This window comes from Penicilliopsis zonata (genome assembly GCF_001890105.1).
Source record: "Penicilliopsis zonata CBS 506.65 unplaced genomic scaffold ASPZOscaffold_2, whole genome shotgun sequence".
NCBI lineage: Eukaryota > Fungi > Ascomycota > Eurotiomycetes > Eurotiales > Aspergillaceae > Penicilliopsis > Penicilliopsis zonata.
The window spans coordinates 271092-285107 of record NW_019208912.1 but is presented as its reverse complement, the minus strand read 5'-3'; the positions used below and the strand labels follow the sequence as shown (position 1 = coordinate 285107).

The window sequence follows — 14016 nt, the reverse complement described above, 5'->3', positions numbered from 1 at the left end:
CGAATCCAAAAACGAGCAAGAAAATAGCATTGAGGTTGTAGAAAGCGATCAGACAAGGCTGAAACTTAAGTTACGACAGATTCCACATGGTGAATTAAGTTTGAGGAATGCCTTAGCGTGTCATAGAGTCATCACGAAAAGGAAAGAAGGAGGAATAAGAGAGAAAAAGGAAATAAGCAAGTTACCTTTTATATTATTGAGCAATGCACAGCAAGATATGAGATGTCCATTTCATCTAGCATCCTGCTAGCCGATGGGAAGTGTCGAGGAATGCTGACCTCGACACTTCCGGCTTTCACTGTGCTGCTTGAAGCTGCAAGTGAAAGAAAGATGTTGGAAGAGAGAAAGAGAAAAAAAAAATTGTGGGTTGCGAGAAAAATATACGGGTGGATACTAGCGCTACGGCGAGCGGCATTGCGCAGAAGCGAAGTTCACGTTTTGGAGCCATACCCGATTTGGACTACCATTGACACATCCTTTGCTTTTGTTTTTTTTTTGCACGGTTGGCACCTTCATGGCCTGATAGTACGGAGTAATACTTATACGTAGGCTAACTGCCTAACTAACTTGATTTTGGAATCATCTCATCTGCAAATGCCCTTTCGGTGTCCCAGAAGATAAACGGGCCATCCCCTTCCTGCCAAAGGGCATCCTGCCAGTATCCCAGCATGACGCGGCCGCCGGGCAAGACTACCCCCTCGAAGAAGTAGAGCTCGTAGAAGTCGTCTTCGATGCCGGTGGGCGGCCACACTTCCTGCGGAAACCAGGAGTCGATCTCCTGGTCGACCGCGTCATGCGGGACCAAAGGCAGCTCTCTACTCTTTGGGTAGTAGACGGCCCAGCAGACTCGCTTCCACCCAGGGATTTCTCCCTGGGGGTGCCTGAAGGGTTCGACGAACCCCCGCAGAGGATATCTCTCTTCCACCTTCGCCGTTGCGCATTTCTCCCCCCGCGTGCCCTTGAAGTACACGCGGTTCTCCGGCCCGTCCATGAAAGGCAGAACCTGCTGGAAGACGGGGGGCCAGTTTGCCGGATCTCTGTCGATATGGATCGACATGGCCTTGAGTATACAGTTAGTATCAAAGGGCTTAGATCAAGCGTGGGCCTTGGAACGAATGTGAGGCTTACCCAGAGAGGTACCCACTCCACGTGGTCCTCGAGATCAGCGCAGGTCTGGCGTTCTTCTTCGTCTTCCTCCAGACCGTCGGGCAGCGGATGAAGGCAGGCTAAACCACGAACCATCCGTTGTGTCAGTGTTTATTGTGTTCCTTCAAATACGGTCTTCATGGTTGCTACTCACAGGTGAAGCCTAGCCAGTAGGGGCTCAGCGGCAAGTCCTTGAGCTCGAGACTTTTCAAGAGACCCGGCAGTCGATCCTCCTTCAGGTTGATGAAAAGGTAGAAGAATGTATTCTCATCGTGGTTCAGGACGTGGCGGTGCCAGAAATTCCGAATGTGCATCAAGATCTGCAAGTTGACCTTTCCATTCTGAATAAACTCTGCACGTTGACCATGGAAGCTGTAGATGATGTCGAGATCATAGTCTGTTCGCAGGCAGCCGATGGACATTTTAGGATGGAGGGCTAGACTAGTTAATAGCTATTGAACACACTTTCGGTTAGCACTATTTATTGACTGCAACTTGAAGCCCACCATCATTCATTATCTGACCCACCAGTTGGTTAATGCAGAACAAGTCTGAAGGGATAGTAACACCGTCAGATCCAACGACGGGTCTATCGAGGAATCTGGTATGGCAAAGCAAGCGACGGATTGTCTCCACGTTCTTCGAGAACCATTGTCCATTCTTGTAAGGGATTTCGAGGGCCTCTAGAATCAGGGTTTTCATCGTCTCCAGCCAGAGCGTCTGTTTCTCGGTCTCTCCATCCTGAAAGCTGATCGGGTTTCGCAAGACGATGGAACGGATCTGGTACTCTCTCTTTAGTTCCAGGCTGGATCTATTGGGAGAAACATCGTAGAGGGCATGGAAGCGGCTTCTCCAAACCGACGAATGAGCAGGAAGAATTTGAAAAGAAATAGAGGAACAGGTAGACGTGAAGTTTGCAAGATCTCGATCGGTCGGCAGTAGATAGGCGATGTGTTGGATGAGCTGGGTTGCAACAGGTCAGTTTTTCAACTCAAATCAGGGGATTTAGGAAATTTTTCAATATAGTACCTCTGTGGGCAAGGCCACAAGATGACTACTAGATTGGCTTTCATCTAGACGGGGGATCTCTTCAACTCCAGACAGCTCTTCAACATGAGGGATCTCAACATCTTCTGAAGATTCTCCTTTGTGTAAAGAGTCATCACCTGAAAGGACATTGCTATCTAGGAGGGTATTATTGACTAAGGGCTCAGCAGTATCTAAGATATGATCTCTTTCAATATCCATCTTGAGCACAGAAGTAGGGGTAGAGAGCCTTTCAGTCATTTATAAGATATAAAAGGACAGATGTTAGGAGTATAGGTAGTAAAAGAGCAGAGTAAGGAAGTGTCGATGAAGAAAAAGGAAAAAGAACTAAAGAGGGGTATTTATATTTATTAGTATTCTCCTAATTAACATGTATATAAAGTGAGAGAATAGAAAAGTAACTGGTGGCTGATCTAGAAGTGAGAGTTGTCCAATTCTGAGAGTACACTTTTCACTGAAACTTCAGTTGTACAGTGACTTGAGCCTATAAGAAGCTGTATAACTAAAATGTATTTTAGTATTCTAGACCAGCTCATTAGGCAAAATAGATTAAAGCTATAGGAGGCTGTCCTGATGCTGAAAGGCGAGGATTACCTGGTAGATAGGCTGCTGCTGGTTGGTCATCTACAAAAGGATTATTTTGAACTTTCGAGACTGGTTGGCCAATACTCTAAACAACACAGACTATCTTTCTTGAGTAAAGATGCCTATAGCTTTCAGACAAGCTTTTATTTTCTAATTTGCAGTATTATAGCACAGTGTGGACGATACTGATATATAAAGCTCTGGATCAGTCCCTTCAGAGAACCTCGGAAAGATAATCATAATTAAAATTAACAAACAGTGATATACACAAAAGCTTAATCTAGGTCTGCTCTAGAAGAAACCTGCAGCTGTGTTCCTTGAAGCAGGTCCACATTGAATCGGTTCTTCATTCCGACGTCATATCCGCCTCCAGGCGTGCGAGGCTGGATTCTACCCTGAAATATGCGTCAAATTGACGTCGCCAGTCGCCATGTATATGAGGGCCTACTTCGATTCTGCCAGCATTTAAAACATTAACTAAGAGTGAAAATTCTTGTTCCCATACAGATTCTTTTTCTGATTGACTCACAAGCATGTCTACTCGATTCAAGCTCAATACCGGTGCAGAGATCCCAGCCATCGGCTTTGGAACCTGGCAGGATGAGCATGCCCAGGAAGAGGCCGTCAGCGAAGCGATCAAGGCGGGATACCGCCATATTGATACTGCTCGAGTGTAGGTGCAACGGGGTTGTTTTCGTCCACCAAAGGAGGAAGACATATGAGATTCTGACTTTTCCCAGGTACGGCACAGAAAAGTATGTCGGCAACGCCATCCGCAAGAGCGGCGTGCCTCGTGAGCAGCTATTCGTGACCACAAAGCTGTGGAACAATATGCACCACCCAGACGACGTCCCGAAGGCGCTCCAAGAATCCCTTGACAATCTGGGCCTGGATTATGTCGACTTGTTCCTGATTCACTGGCCGATCGCCTGGCAACGAGGAGACAATCTCTTTCCGAAAGAGAACGGCAAGCATATAGTGATTGATGTTGACAGTGTCGATGTATGTACTTCGCTTTTTTTTCTACCCCCCCCCCCCCCCAAAAAGACCCATGGAAAAAGACGACTGATGAATAAACCTCAAGACATACAAAGCCATGGAGAAACTCCTTGAAACCGGCAAGGTGAAGGCGATTGGCGTCTCCAATTTCTCCAAGGCCGAACTGGAGCATCTCCTGCAGAACACCAAGGTGGTGCCCGCCGTGCACCAGATTGAATGCCACCCCTGGCTGCAGCAGAAGGCCTTTACCGAGTGGCTCAAATCCAAGGGCATCCATGTGACGCATTACTCTTCCTTCGGCAACCAGAACGCCATCTACACCGGCCAGACCAAGCTCGGAAAACTGATCGAGGAACCCCTTCTGACCGAGATCGGGAAGAAATATGGCAAGAACGCCGCGCACGTTGCTCTTGGTTCGTTTTAAAGCTCCCTTTGGCCTATCGTCATATCCCTCTTTATCCATCATTTTTGTTCTGGCTATTCTTCTTCATGTGCAACTGACAGCCTTATAGCATGGGGCGTCGCGCAAGGCCACTCTGTGCTCTGCAAGTCCAAGACGCCATCGCGCATCAAGGCAAATCTCGAAGGCGATTTTCGGCTGGAGCCCGAGGACGTCGAGAAGATCGAAGAGATCAACAAGAAGATCCGGTTCAACGATAGCAGCCGGGACTTTGGAGGGGAGTTTTTCACTGATCTTGAGGGGAAGCAAAAGTAGTTAGCGGTCGTGCGACCTAATGTAATTAATTAATTAACTAGCTAGTTAATAATTATTAGTGAACTAGTTTTTAGTAAGTAGTCTATGGCTGAGAGATGCCTGAGTTCACTGTAAATAAGAAGATCTGCAGATAGTCAGATAAATCCAAGGTACTCTTATGGACCACCGTGTATCACCATCCATAGATGAGATGGTCTGACTCTGGTAGGTTAAGCAGGAACCAATACGCTGCGTTGGGAATGACGCTGTAAGCTATTCTAAGTTCACTGCTTTCGATTGCCTTGAGTTTAATTGCGCACTGACTCTTAGGCATCACAATTGGCAGGAATATATAGATACCGACGTATTTGACTTCAAAGGTAGGAAGTTATTGGCAAGAGGTGGGCAAAGTTTTGGCATTTATCTGGACTCTGACTAAGACAGCTAGCCACGTGCCCTTCAAGGGATTGATCGTTGCAGTCCTGAGATCGAACCTTCTACGCGAAATATTATCACTCGAGAGGTCTAGAGGAAGCCCGCAAGGAGACGGAGTTGGGGACTGCTGGGATGACCTTGTCGATCACAGAGCTACTACCGTCACAATGTCGAGGTTACTGACCAGGTTTTCCAAGCTGGTCGTGCTATCGTACATCATCGACTGGGCTGTAATCATGTATGCCAGTTGCTTCAAAATTCTCAACTTCCAGTCGGTGTTTGCTAACTCATCTCTGCAGCGCTACAGCTTTAGTCGGCTATGCCTTCTCCAAGGTTACCCCGAACCATAACCCATTCTCGCTGGCTGACCTGAGCATCTCCTATCCGTACCAGGCAAACGAGACCGTCACCACGGGGACCCTGGCGCTCGTAGCTGTGATGGCCCCAGCGGTGATCATCCTGGTCGGCAGTTTCCTGCTCGTGCCCGGCGCGGCTGTCGAAGGGAATGGCTCTCGTTCCCAGATGTGGAGGCGCAAGCTGTGGGAGTGGAATGCGGGATGGCTGGGACTGGGAGTCGCACTGGCGGGGGCTTTCCTCACGGTACAGGGGTTGAAAGACCTGATCGGTAAACCGCGGCCGGACTTTCTGGCTCGCTGTGACCCGGACCTATCCAAGATCAAGACATATACTGTCAGTGGCCTGGGAACAGAGCTGAGCGGGGCCCCGACGTTGGTGACCTGGGAGATCTGCCGAAACAAAACCTCAATGGTCAAAGGGGATGGCTTTGCAAGCTTTCCTAGTGGCCATGCATGCTGTAAGTGAAACCAACAGCCGAACGACATTTCATATTGGAATATAGTATTGACGTGCTTCTTCCTAGTCTCCTTCGCAGGGATGACCTATTTGACGCTTTGGCTCTGCTCCAAACTCCAAATCGCGTTCCCGTATCTCCCCTATTATTCGTCTCGACCCGGTTATCTCTCAAAAACAGAAGCGGATACCCAGAGTAACAGCCTGCCACGATCCTCGTCTTCGGCTTGGAGATTAGCTATCCGAAGCCAAGGGGCCGCGCCGCCGGTTTATATGCTTATCGTCGCCCTTGTTCCACTCGGCACCGCGTCCTTCATCGCAGCCTCGCGCTGGTATAATCACCGACATCATGGGTTCGACATCTTATTTGGGACCGCCTTGGGCATATTTTTCGCCTGGATCGGGTTTAAATGGTATCATCTGCCCATCCGACGCGGGGCAGGTTGGTCGTGGGGCGCCAGAAGTCGCAAAAATGCCTTCTTCAAGGCGGTTGGCTTTCCTAGCCCTGTCGGCGATGACAATTGGTCCAGCAGGGGTGGTGTGCGACAACCAGAAGATATCGAAAATGGGGATGCGATACCTGGTCTTGCACAGTCATCGGGAACTCGAGGGGTCGATATATAATATACCAACTCGACAATGACCCTGGGATTCGGATCGTATAGCTCTATTTGACATGTATGAGGGGGTTTCAAGTTCAGACTGGTGCGAAGGAGGAGGAGGAGGAGTAGCCATAGTAGTATAAAAAGTTGATATCTGTGTATGAATATTAATGGTGATCATCAATGGCATGATAAAACAGTGTGCAATAAACTCTAGTTCATACATGTGCCCATACCTTAAAGAATCACCTCCATCCACCCACTCTGCCTTCATCCCACCGCGCCTTCGCCTCTTTCCTGGCCGCCAACTTGGCTGCCTCAGCCCTGACGCGGCGGACCCAGTCCGTGACCTCTTTCTCTGAGGCCCGCCCGAGATGGTCGCCTTCCAGGAAGCTCTCCTCAACAGCCCGACAGACGGCCTCCTGCTCGGCAATAGATAAACCTAGTCGCTGATAAAGCCCCTTTGGCGACCAAGGGGCTAGCGCGGTGTCCATCTCCGTCTGCTTCTTGCGCCATGTCACTTCCAGCGATTGATTTGTCAACAGGAGGGTCTCGGTCGAGGTCCGCATCTCCGCAAGATGGCTCTGCAGTTCCGTCAGCTTCTCCACGAGGTCCTGGTTGTAGGCTAGGCAGCTTCGCAGGTTTTGTTGGTGTACGGCATAGGAAGGGTGGAGGGAGGACAGAGCGGAGATGAGCTCGGGCTGCTCGAGAATCGATTGTAGATCCACAGTCCTATGAAATGATTAGCCCCCGCTCTCTTTTAATTTATCTCTCCCTAGACTATCAGGCCGTACGATTTATCTTTGATGATCTCCGGGAGCCACCCTTCCTCGATAGAGGGCGGCTCGGGGAGCACAGCTGGGATGCTCGCTGGGTTCGCGCCCGGCCCCGCGGCTGGACCGGGAAACCCCTCTCGAGGTTGTTGCTGAGACCCAGGCGGGAAGGATATTGAAGCCTGCGGTGTGCCTCTCCGACTTGCTTCGTGACTGCTTGGCTTTGGAGGCGGAGGCGGAGGCGTGTCCGGATTGAGGGGGGAATGCGTCGCGCGAGGAGTGGGAGTGTAGAAGGCAGATGGAGTCGGATAAGGGGTTGAAGATTGTGACATTTCTTTATCTTTAATATCCTTGTCTCTTTCTTTTTTTTTGTCAGCGAATTCGCATATATCACCGAGGGATGGAAGTGGTTGTTAATCCTGGACTCGAAGGACAATTGATAAGTTAGTGCGGGGACAAATACAGAGTAGAGTGCTCAGGTCAGCGCTGGCTCGTGTATAGTGAGTCCAAGAAAAATTACATAGGTCAGAGAGATATTATAAACGATTTAATTATATACTACTCCATTTTATCTAGACCCTAGGCGAGAGAAGACTATCCACAAGATACCAATCAACATGATGGTAAGGACATCATGGTCATTATCTGTAATGCTAGCAAAATGGTGACGAATTCCGTATCTTCTAATTCCATGTCAAGTCGTACACACTACACATTCATAAACCCTTGGGTATTGATTTCGTGCATAATGCATATGCACAAGGACCACGAGGTCTGAAGACCCAGAGTCATTCAGGTTTTGTGAGTCCTGACCCAGACCGAGGCGGAGGGATGGAACCATTGAACCTTCGGGTATGAAGTCAACTTCAAACGAAGGGAAGGTCAAGTGTTTGGCGGAATTTTGCCAACCAAGATGCAGAGCGCTGTGTTGTGTTGTGTTGTGCTAGTTACCGGAGCATCACGATTATTCCGTCCTTTGTCGCACATCTCGATCCCCAGTCTCAATATCAGCGCCTCTAATAGCATCCATCACCAGAGCTCGTAGCTGGTTCTGAGTCGCTTCGCTGTGAAAGTCCTCGCGAGCAGCCAGCTCGTCAATCCGCCGCTTGAACTCAGGGTCCACCTCGCCCGTAACCTCCTGCTCTGACATTGTCCCAATGTTCATCTGGATGTTCGGAGGCAGCGGCGGGGCAGGGTTCAAGGCGTCGGCGGGTTGGATAGGCGCCATCGAGGCGCATGAGTCGCCAGTGACTGATCTGAGGTACAGTGCAACTTCTGGGAACGACCCATCGCTTTCGACAGTCTGCTGCGCCGTCAGGCCCTCGTCGTTCGTGCGGTGATAGTCCACACCAAGCTCTTCCACCAGGCACTTGGCGACCTCGACGGTTTCCGTGACAAACAGGCATGTTTCGGAATCCTCATCGAGCATATTAACGTCCACGCCAAACTCCTTCACCAGTGCCCGTAACAGATCAATGTGTCCGTAGGACGCCGCAGCGTGCAGCAGCGAATAGCCATGGTCGTCTTGCTCCGAGGCGATGGCAGGATTCGCGCGTAACAACGTCAGCAGTGCTGAAGGGTTATCGGCAGCGAGAATGTAAGGGTTCGGTTGACTCATTGTGGCTGGCCTGAGTGGGCTCTGGAATCTTTTTACGACTGTCAAAGCGGTTCTTAGTGAGTCATTCTAAGGATGGAAAAAGAGAAATAAGTCAGCCTCACTGTCTTGAAACGTTCCCCGGCGTGGGAGGGGCAGATGGTGGCGCAGGTAACAAAGCAATCGCGAAGAATTATTGCGTAGATCCTTCTCTCGTGTCGGCCCCGCAGTGGTTCTCAAGCAGTTTGCAAGACGCAATCTGAGTCACTCAGTGCTGGTGTGGAAGAGTGCAAGGGAGATAAAAAGGTGGAAGCTGGTCCTTGTAGAGCTTGTCAGAGAGTCAGTGACGGGTTTTTTTTTGTTTCCTCCCCCACCTTACCGCATCCCCTCTTCTTATCGTAACTCGCCTCGTGTGCTCCAATCCAACACCACCTCCAACTGAGATAATTGCAGCAGCCATGGTCCAGCAGGACCCTAACGAGGTTGCACTGCTGGTGAGCAGCCTGGAAGCTGCCAGCGGGAAATCCAGGGGCCATGCGAAGTCATCTTTCACATGCAAAAAGTCCACTTTCGCCGTAGCCGGAACGAAGGATGTGACGGTGGACTCGTGGAAGTTCATGGACTGGGATTACAAGCGCCGAGATCTTCCTACTTATGCAAGAGGACTGTTCACAACAGAAAGGCAGGATGGGACACCCGAGATTGCGGTTCGGGGGTACGACAAGTTCTTCAATGTGGATGAAGTGCACCAAACCGTATGGCAGAACATTCAACAGAACACACGGGGTCCGTACGAGCTGAGCGTGAAAGAGAATGGATGCATTATCTTCATATCCGGCTTGGAGGATGGCACGTTGCTGGTCTGCAGCAAGCATTCGACCGGTGTGAGAAGCGACGCAGAAGTGAGCCATGCCCAGGCCGGCGAACGATGGGTCGAGCACCACGTCTCCTCGGTTGGCAAGTCGGCCAGAGATCTTGCAAGAGAGCTGCGCAGACTGAATGCTACCGCCGTTGGAGAACTATGTGATGACAGCTTCGAGGAGCATGTGCTCGCCTACGATGAAGCTGCATCGGGTATCTACATCCACGGCATCAACTTCAACGTACCCGAATTCGCGACGTTGCCCAGTGCAGACGTGCACAAATTCGCTGATGCCTGGGGGTTCAAGAAAGCAAACTTCCTTGTCCTTGATGAGATTCACACCGTGAAAAGCTTCCTGGAAGAATGTGCCCAGACGGGGACCTGGAACGGTCGGGAAACCGAAGGGTTTGTGATTCGGTGTCAGCTCAGCGAAGACGGCGGTAAACGCCCCTACCGCGACTGGTTCTTCAAGTACAAGTTCGAGGAGCCCTATTTAATGTACAGACAGTGGCGTGAATGCACCAAGGCCGTCATTGGCGGCAAACTCCCTAGAATCAAGAAGCACAAGCAGATCACTGAAGAGTATCTTCAATACGCACGCCGGCAGCTCAACAAGAATCCTCAACTTGCAAAGCTCTACAATCAGAACCACGGCATCATCGCGATGCGCGATGGGTTCCTCAAAGAACGGGGCCTGAAGGGATCCGATATCATCGCCATGGAAAAGCAGGGCGAAGGCAGTGGCGGCGTGACAAAGAACGTCATCCTAGCCCCTATCGCCTCGCTCGGCTGTGGAAAAACCACGGTAGCGCTTGCTCTCGTCAAACTATTTGGCTGGGGCCATGTCCAAAACGACAATATCCCCAAGCAGAAGAACAAGCCCAAGAGGTTTGCGTTTGACGTCTGCAGTCTGCTGTCCGACCACCCGGTCGTGATTGCCGACCGCAACAACCATCAGAAGCGGGAAAGACAGCAGCTCATGGACGATGTGCTGCCTGTGCTATCAGATGCGCGGTTCGTGGCTCTGCACTGGGTACACGAACCCAAGGGCGAGCTGCTGCCGGGCATCAGAGAGGTGACCCGGCGACGCGTACTGGAACGAGGCGACAACCACCAAACCATCCGGGCCGGAAGTAAGGGCAGTGAGGAGGTCATCGGGATCATGGAGGGCTTCCTCACCCGGTTCGAAGGCGTCAACACCGAGCGCGACCCGGACCGACACTTCGACCAAGTTATCAACCTCAACGTGGCCTCTTCGTCTCGCGAGAACCTCGAAAAGATCGTCCGCAGCCTGCACGCCGCTTACCCTGCCATCGTGGAACGGGTGCCCTCAGCACAGGAGCTCGACGATGCCATCGCAGCCGCCATGACCGACTACCACGTCGATGTAGACCTCAGCGGCGGATATGGCCCGAAGAAGCCCAAGGAGAAGAAGCCTGCCGCCGCCGCAGGAGCAGGAGCAGGACAAGGCCAGCAACAGCAACAGCTCCTCGACCCTGAAACCCTCGCCAAGAAGATCGAATACTTCTCCATCTCCGTCCCCACAACCGACATCCTGACCGTCTTGCATTCTATCTTCTCGGATCCAAGCCTAAGCAATTCCCCCGAGAAGACACGCATGTACCACCATCTCGTCAACAGCCGCTGCCTGCAGCCCGCCTTCCACGTCACTCTGATCCATCGCGCCTCCAAATCGGAGCACCCGCATCTATGGGAGCGGTATACAGAGCAATACATCGCACGGATAAGAGAAATCCAGCACCAGAATATTGCGACACCCACGACGTCAACTACCCCCACATTAGCTTCTTTGCGTGTCCGCATCGAACGGCTCGTCTGGGACGACCGCGTCATGGCCTTTATCGCGCGTATCTTGCCCGCAGACGACAGCCAGCAAACCCTCCAGCAGGAGTGGGTCTGTGCCAATCGATTCCCGCATATCACGGTGGGCACCGCCGCGCCGGAGGTGAAGCCCAAGGAAAGCAACGACCTTTTGCAGCGGTGGGTGACCGGGGGTTCAGGGCCGGGCACGGGGATCTGGGAGGCAGAGGTTCCCGGTGTGAAGGTTGTGTCAGGGGTGGTTACTGTTGTGATGAGGAGATGAAAAAAAAGAACATGCAATACATTACATAGTAGATACAATGACCAGTCACATGCATGATGGATTATGAATATAATGTTCAGTGTAAGTGTGCTAGCGATAGTAAAAATAAAGTATATATACATCAAGTCATCCAGGCAGAGACGCGCTGCGCACCGAAGCGACCCATGAACTGCAGCCCAGTGCTCCCCATTGGAAAGTAGCTGACCAGGTACCAGACAAGTGTGGCGAGCTGTAAGATGGATGAGATGAGGGTGAGCAGCGTGGAATGGAGCTATAGTTGTGTTAGAATAGACTGTCCTGCCTGGTAAACGGAACACACGGGGGAACACTCACTCCGATGGCGAAATACAGAGTCATGGCGATCGAGCCAAAGTACATGGCCGTAAAGGGTAGCCGGGGTCCCGAGACCAGGTGTTTGGTGTAGGTCATCGGTCCCATAAGGACAGCCCATGATAGTAGGAACAGAACGGAACCGACTGACCATCTGTGTGAAGAAAAAACCGGTTAGTTTAGGGATATCAGCTGAGTAGTTGAGGCGAGTTGCCCAAATGCCGTTATTTGCCTTTGGGTAAAGTCGTATTCGTGTTCCATGGGATAAGAAGTGTGGATGGCTTGCGTATGCTCAAGCCACGCGGATTGTGGGTGCCGACACAAACAGGTAGAAGAAGGCAAATATAAAAAAAGTCCTGACCAGGGTCATAAAGAGGGGAAGGGGGGGGGGGAAACTTACAAGATTGCGAATTTGCGCGGCTTGAGTGATAGTACCGGGAAGAGAAAAAAACAGATCAGGAAACAAATGGCGGCACCGGCGTTGCAGGCAGCGAAGATAAGCATACGATCCCATCGACTCACTGCAGAAGAAGGGAGGAAAAGTCAAAAATAGTCAGCCTCAAACTTGAATCTTGTTTTCTGTCATCAGATGGCTGAGACATAGCAGTCATTCCGGGACTCATTGAGAGAGGCTCCCCCCGTCCTGTCTCTTAGCAAGCATGACACCCTCCAGGAGATCCGATGATTTCGTTCAGACGCAGGAACTGTGCACCACCTTGGACGGGGAGCCGCAGATCTCCGGCTAGACCGGTCATGGGCTCGGGGAGGAGCGTAAAAAAGGGCAACTAAAAAAAGGTTCAAAACGTACAGGCAAGGAAGCTCTCTTCCTCTTCTCGTCGAGTGGGCGCAGGCAGAGGCGCGCCGGGGCCTTCATGGGTGGGGAGTTGCAAGTAGCCATCCCGTTGGCCAAACGGGTTTAGGGATTGGAGTCTGGATAGAAATGGTGTGGAGGCAGAGGAATTGTTGGCGCGGGCCGGCAGATCTTGGTCTCTCCGCGACCAGCCCAGGGAGTTGACCGAATCGCGAAATGAACTAGTTGCCATGTTTTGTTGCTATCCTGCCCAGTTCTACCTGCAGATGAAGCTTCTTTCCCAGACAGGGTCTGCAGGGCCTATGCACGACGGGTACTATCTGCGTGCAGATGATCTGCGACGATGGTGTGTGTATGTGTGTCTGTGTGGAGGGAGGATACCGGGATGTGGAATCCAACAGGCCAGATGACTCGCGCTTGGGGCTTGGTCCGTCTAAGTCGAAAACCCCTGCCGACGCTTGTGATAGTGACTGTTATAGTGTACCTGCGCCTGTGTCTTTGTCGTAGATTGAAAGAGAGCCCTCAATAGACAATATCTTCTGAGTACCTGGGGAAAGAGAAAACCTCCGGCAGTGCAACTCAAGCGGTTTGGGCAAGACCGTGCAACTTGAGGCGCGGGATTATTGGTGCGTTGATTGTCTCCTCCCAAGACTGGCAAAAAGGAAGGGTGTGGAGGCGTAAAAAGAATGCAGACGAGGGGTAAGATTATGACGGTTCTGGTAGGCTGCAGGATTTTTTTTGATGGTCAGATGACCTGCTGGAAAGTCAGTACAAGAGTATTCGATCGTGATTTGCGACATGAGCAAAGGGAGGGGAGGAATGAGAAAGAGGGGTGGGATAGCAATAATAGCAACAACCGTCGTAATTAGAAACCACGACGACGATAAACAGCAAACAAGAACGAAGACAGCAAAACAAGGTGGGCAGGTGAGTCTGACACATTCAGATAGGCAAAGAGCATCCCACTTACTGATTTACCTTTTCCCTTCAGCTTGGATCGCGTCTGAGATTCTTCCTCTACTATCCCCTGTCAGTTGATGATGGACTGTTGTCCGGCGTCGCGGAGGGCGAGCTGAGCATTACGCAGAGTGCCCGAAGTAGACTAGTACAAGCACTAGTTCCAAAGCGGAAAAGACCTGGTACGGATTTACACCTGTATTTTCCGTATCGTACGGTATGTGACGGGACCAAGCGGCTTCGGACCGTTACGCGCGTGGTTGGGTG

General features: G+C 51.1%; 7 protein-coding genes across 7 annotated transcripts; 3 read left to right on the top strand and 4 right to left on the bottom strand.

The window, feature by feature from the left end:
* Window positions 1-529: 529 nt before the first annotated feature.
* On the bottom strand, window positions 530-2433 carry ASPZODRAFT_163714 (hypothetical protein; the record flags this gene model as incomplete). The annotated part of the gene is made up of 5 exons (XM_022726642.1): window positions 530-1060; window positions 1129-1226; window positions 1301-1598; window positions 1675-2109; window positions 2176-2433. The coding sequence occupies 5 exons, from the start codon at window positions 2431-2433 to the stop codon at window positions 563-565; spliced, it is 1587 nt and encodes a 528-aa protein (XP_022584133.1). The 3' UTR covers window positions 530-562.
* Window positions 2434-2990: 557 nt separating this feature from the next.
* ASPZODRAFT_88923 (hypothetical protein) lies at window positions 2991-4572 on the top strand. The gene is made up of 4 exons (XM_022730335.1): window positions 2991-3451; window positions 3519-3780; window positions 3863-4190; window positions 4290-4572. Exons 1-4 carry the CDS (start codon window positions 3312-3314, stop codon window positions 4490-4492), a joined length of 933 nt encoding a protein of 310 aa, XP_022584132.1. The 5' UTR covers window positions 2991-3311; the 3' UTR covers window positions 4493-4572.
* Window positions 4573-4685: 113 nt separating this feature from the next.
* Window positions 4686-6529, top strand: ASPZODRAFT_986182 (hypothetical protein). Its single transcript, XM_022730578.1, has 5 exons — window positions 4686-4739; window positions 4818-4851; window positions 4916-5144; window positions 5206-5720; window positions 5787-6529. The coding sequence occupies exons 3-5, from the start codon at window positions 5074-5076 to the stop codon at window positions 6338-6340; spliced, it is 1140 nt and encodes a 379-aa protein (XP_022584131.1). The 5' UTR covers window positions 4686-4739; window positions 4818-4851; window positions 4916-5073; the 3' UTR covers window positions 6341-6529.
* Window positions 6530-6563: 34 nt separating this feature from the next.
* Window positions 6564-7423, bottom strand: ASPZODRAFT_12744 (hypothetical protein; the record flags this gene model as incomplete). Its single annotated transcript, XM_022721747.1, has 2 exons — window positions 6564-7050; window positions 7113-7423. The coding sequence occupies 2 exons, from the start codon at window positions 7421-7423 to the stop codon at window positions 6564-6566; spliced, it is 798 nt and encodes a 265-aa protein (XP_022584130.1).
* A 632-nt stretch (window positions 7424-8055) lies between these two features.
* ASPZODRAFT_59327 (hypothetical protein) lies at window positions 8056-8709 on the bottom strand (the record flags this gene model as incomplete). The annotated part of the gene is made up of 1 exon (XM_022728840.1): window positions 8056-8709. The coding sequence occupies one exon, from the start codon at window positions 8707-8709 to the stop codon at window positions 8056-8058; it is 654 nt and encodes a 217-aa protein (XP_022584129.1).
* Window positions 8710-8926: 217 nt separating this feature from the next.
* ASPZODRAFT_983397 (hypothetical protein) lies at window positions 8927-11955 on the top strand. Its single transcript, XM_022730575.1, has one exon. It carries the CDS (start codon window positions 9144-9146, stop codon window positions 11649-11651), a length of 2508 nt encoding a protein of 835 aa, XP_022584128.1. The 5' UTR covers window positions 8927-9143; the 3' UTR covers window positions 11652-11955.
* On the bottom strand, window positions 11773-13024 carry ASPZODRAFT_58752 (hypothetical protein; the record flags this gene model as incomplete). The annotated part of the gene is made up of 4 exons (XM_022728798.1): window positions 11773-11922; window positions 11985-12135; window positions 12382-12502; window positions 12790-13024. The coding sequence occupies 4 exons, from the start codon at window positions 13022-13024 to the stop codon at window positions 11773-11775; spliced, it is 657 nt and encodes a 218-aa protein (XP_022584127.1).
* Between the last annotated feature and the right edge of the window lie 992 nt (window positions 13025-14016).

Coding starts and splice junctions, on each gene's coding strand:
- ASPZODRAFT_88923 (XM_022730335.1), top strand. CDS start 3,312: ATGTCTACTCGATTCAAGCTCAATACCGGTGCAGAGATCCCAGCCATC. Junction 3,781..3,862: donor TTGATGTTGACAGTGTCGAT/GTATGTACTTCG, acceptor ATAAACCTCAAG/ACATACAAAGCCATGGAGAA. Junction 4,191..4,289: donor CGCCGCGCACGTTGCTCTTG/GTTCGTTTTAAA, acceptor ACAGCCTTATAG/CATGGGGCGTCGCGCAAGGC.
- ASPZODRAFT_983397 (XM_022730575.1), top strand. CDS start 9,144: ATGGTCCAGCAGGACCCTAACGAGGTTGCACTGCTGGTGAGCAGCCTG.
- ASPZODRAFT_986182 (XM_022730578.1), top strand. CDS start 5,074: ATGTCGAGGTTACTGACCAGGTTTTCCAAGCTGGTCGTGCTATCGTAC. Junction 5,145..5,205: donor ATCGACTGGGCTGTAATCAT/GTATGCCAGTTG, acceptor TCATCTCTGCAG/CGCTACAGCTTTAGTCGGCT. Junction 5,721..5,786: donor TCCTAGTGGCCATGCATGCT/GTAAGTGAAACC, acceptor GCTTCTTCCTAG/TCTCCTTCGCAGGGATGACC.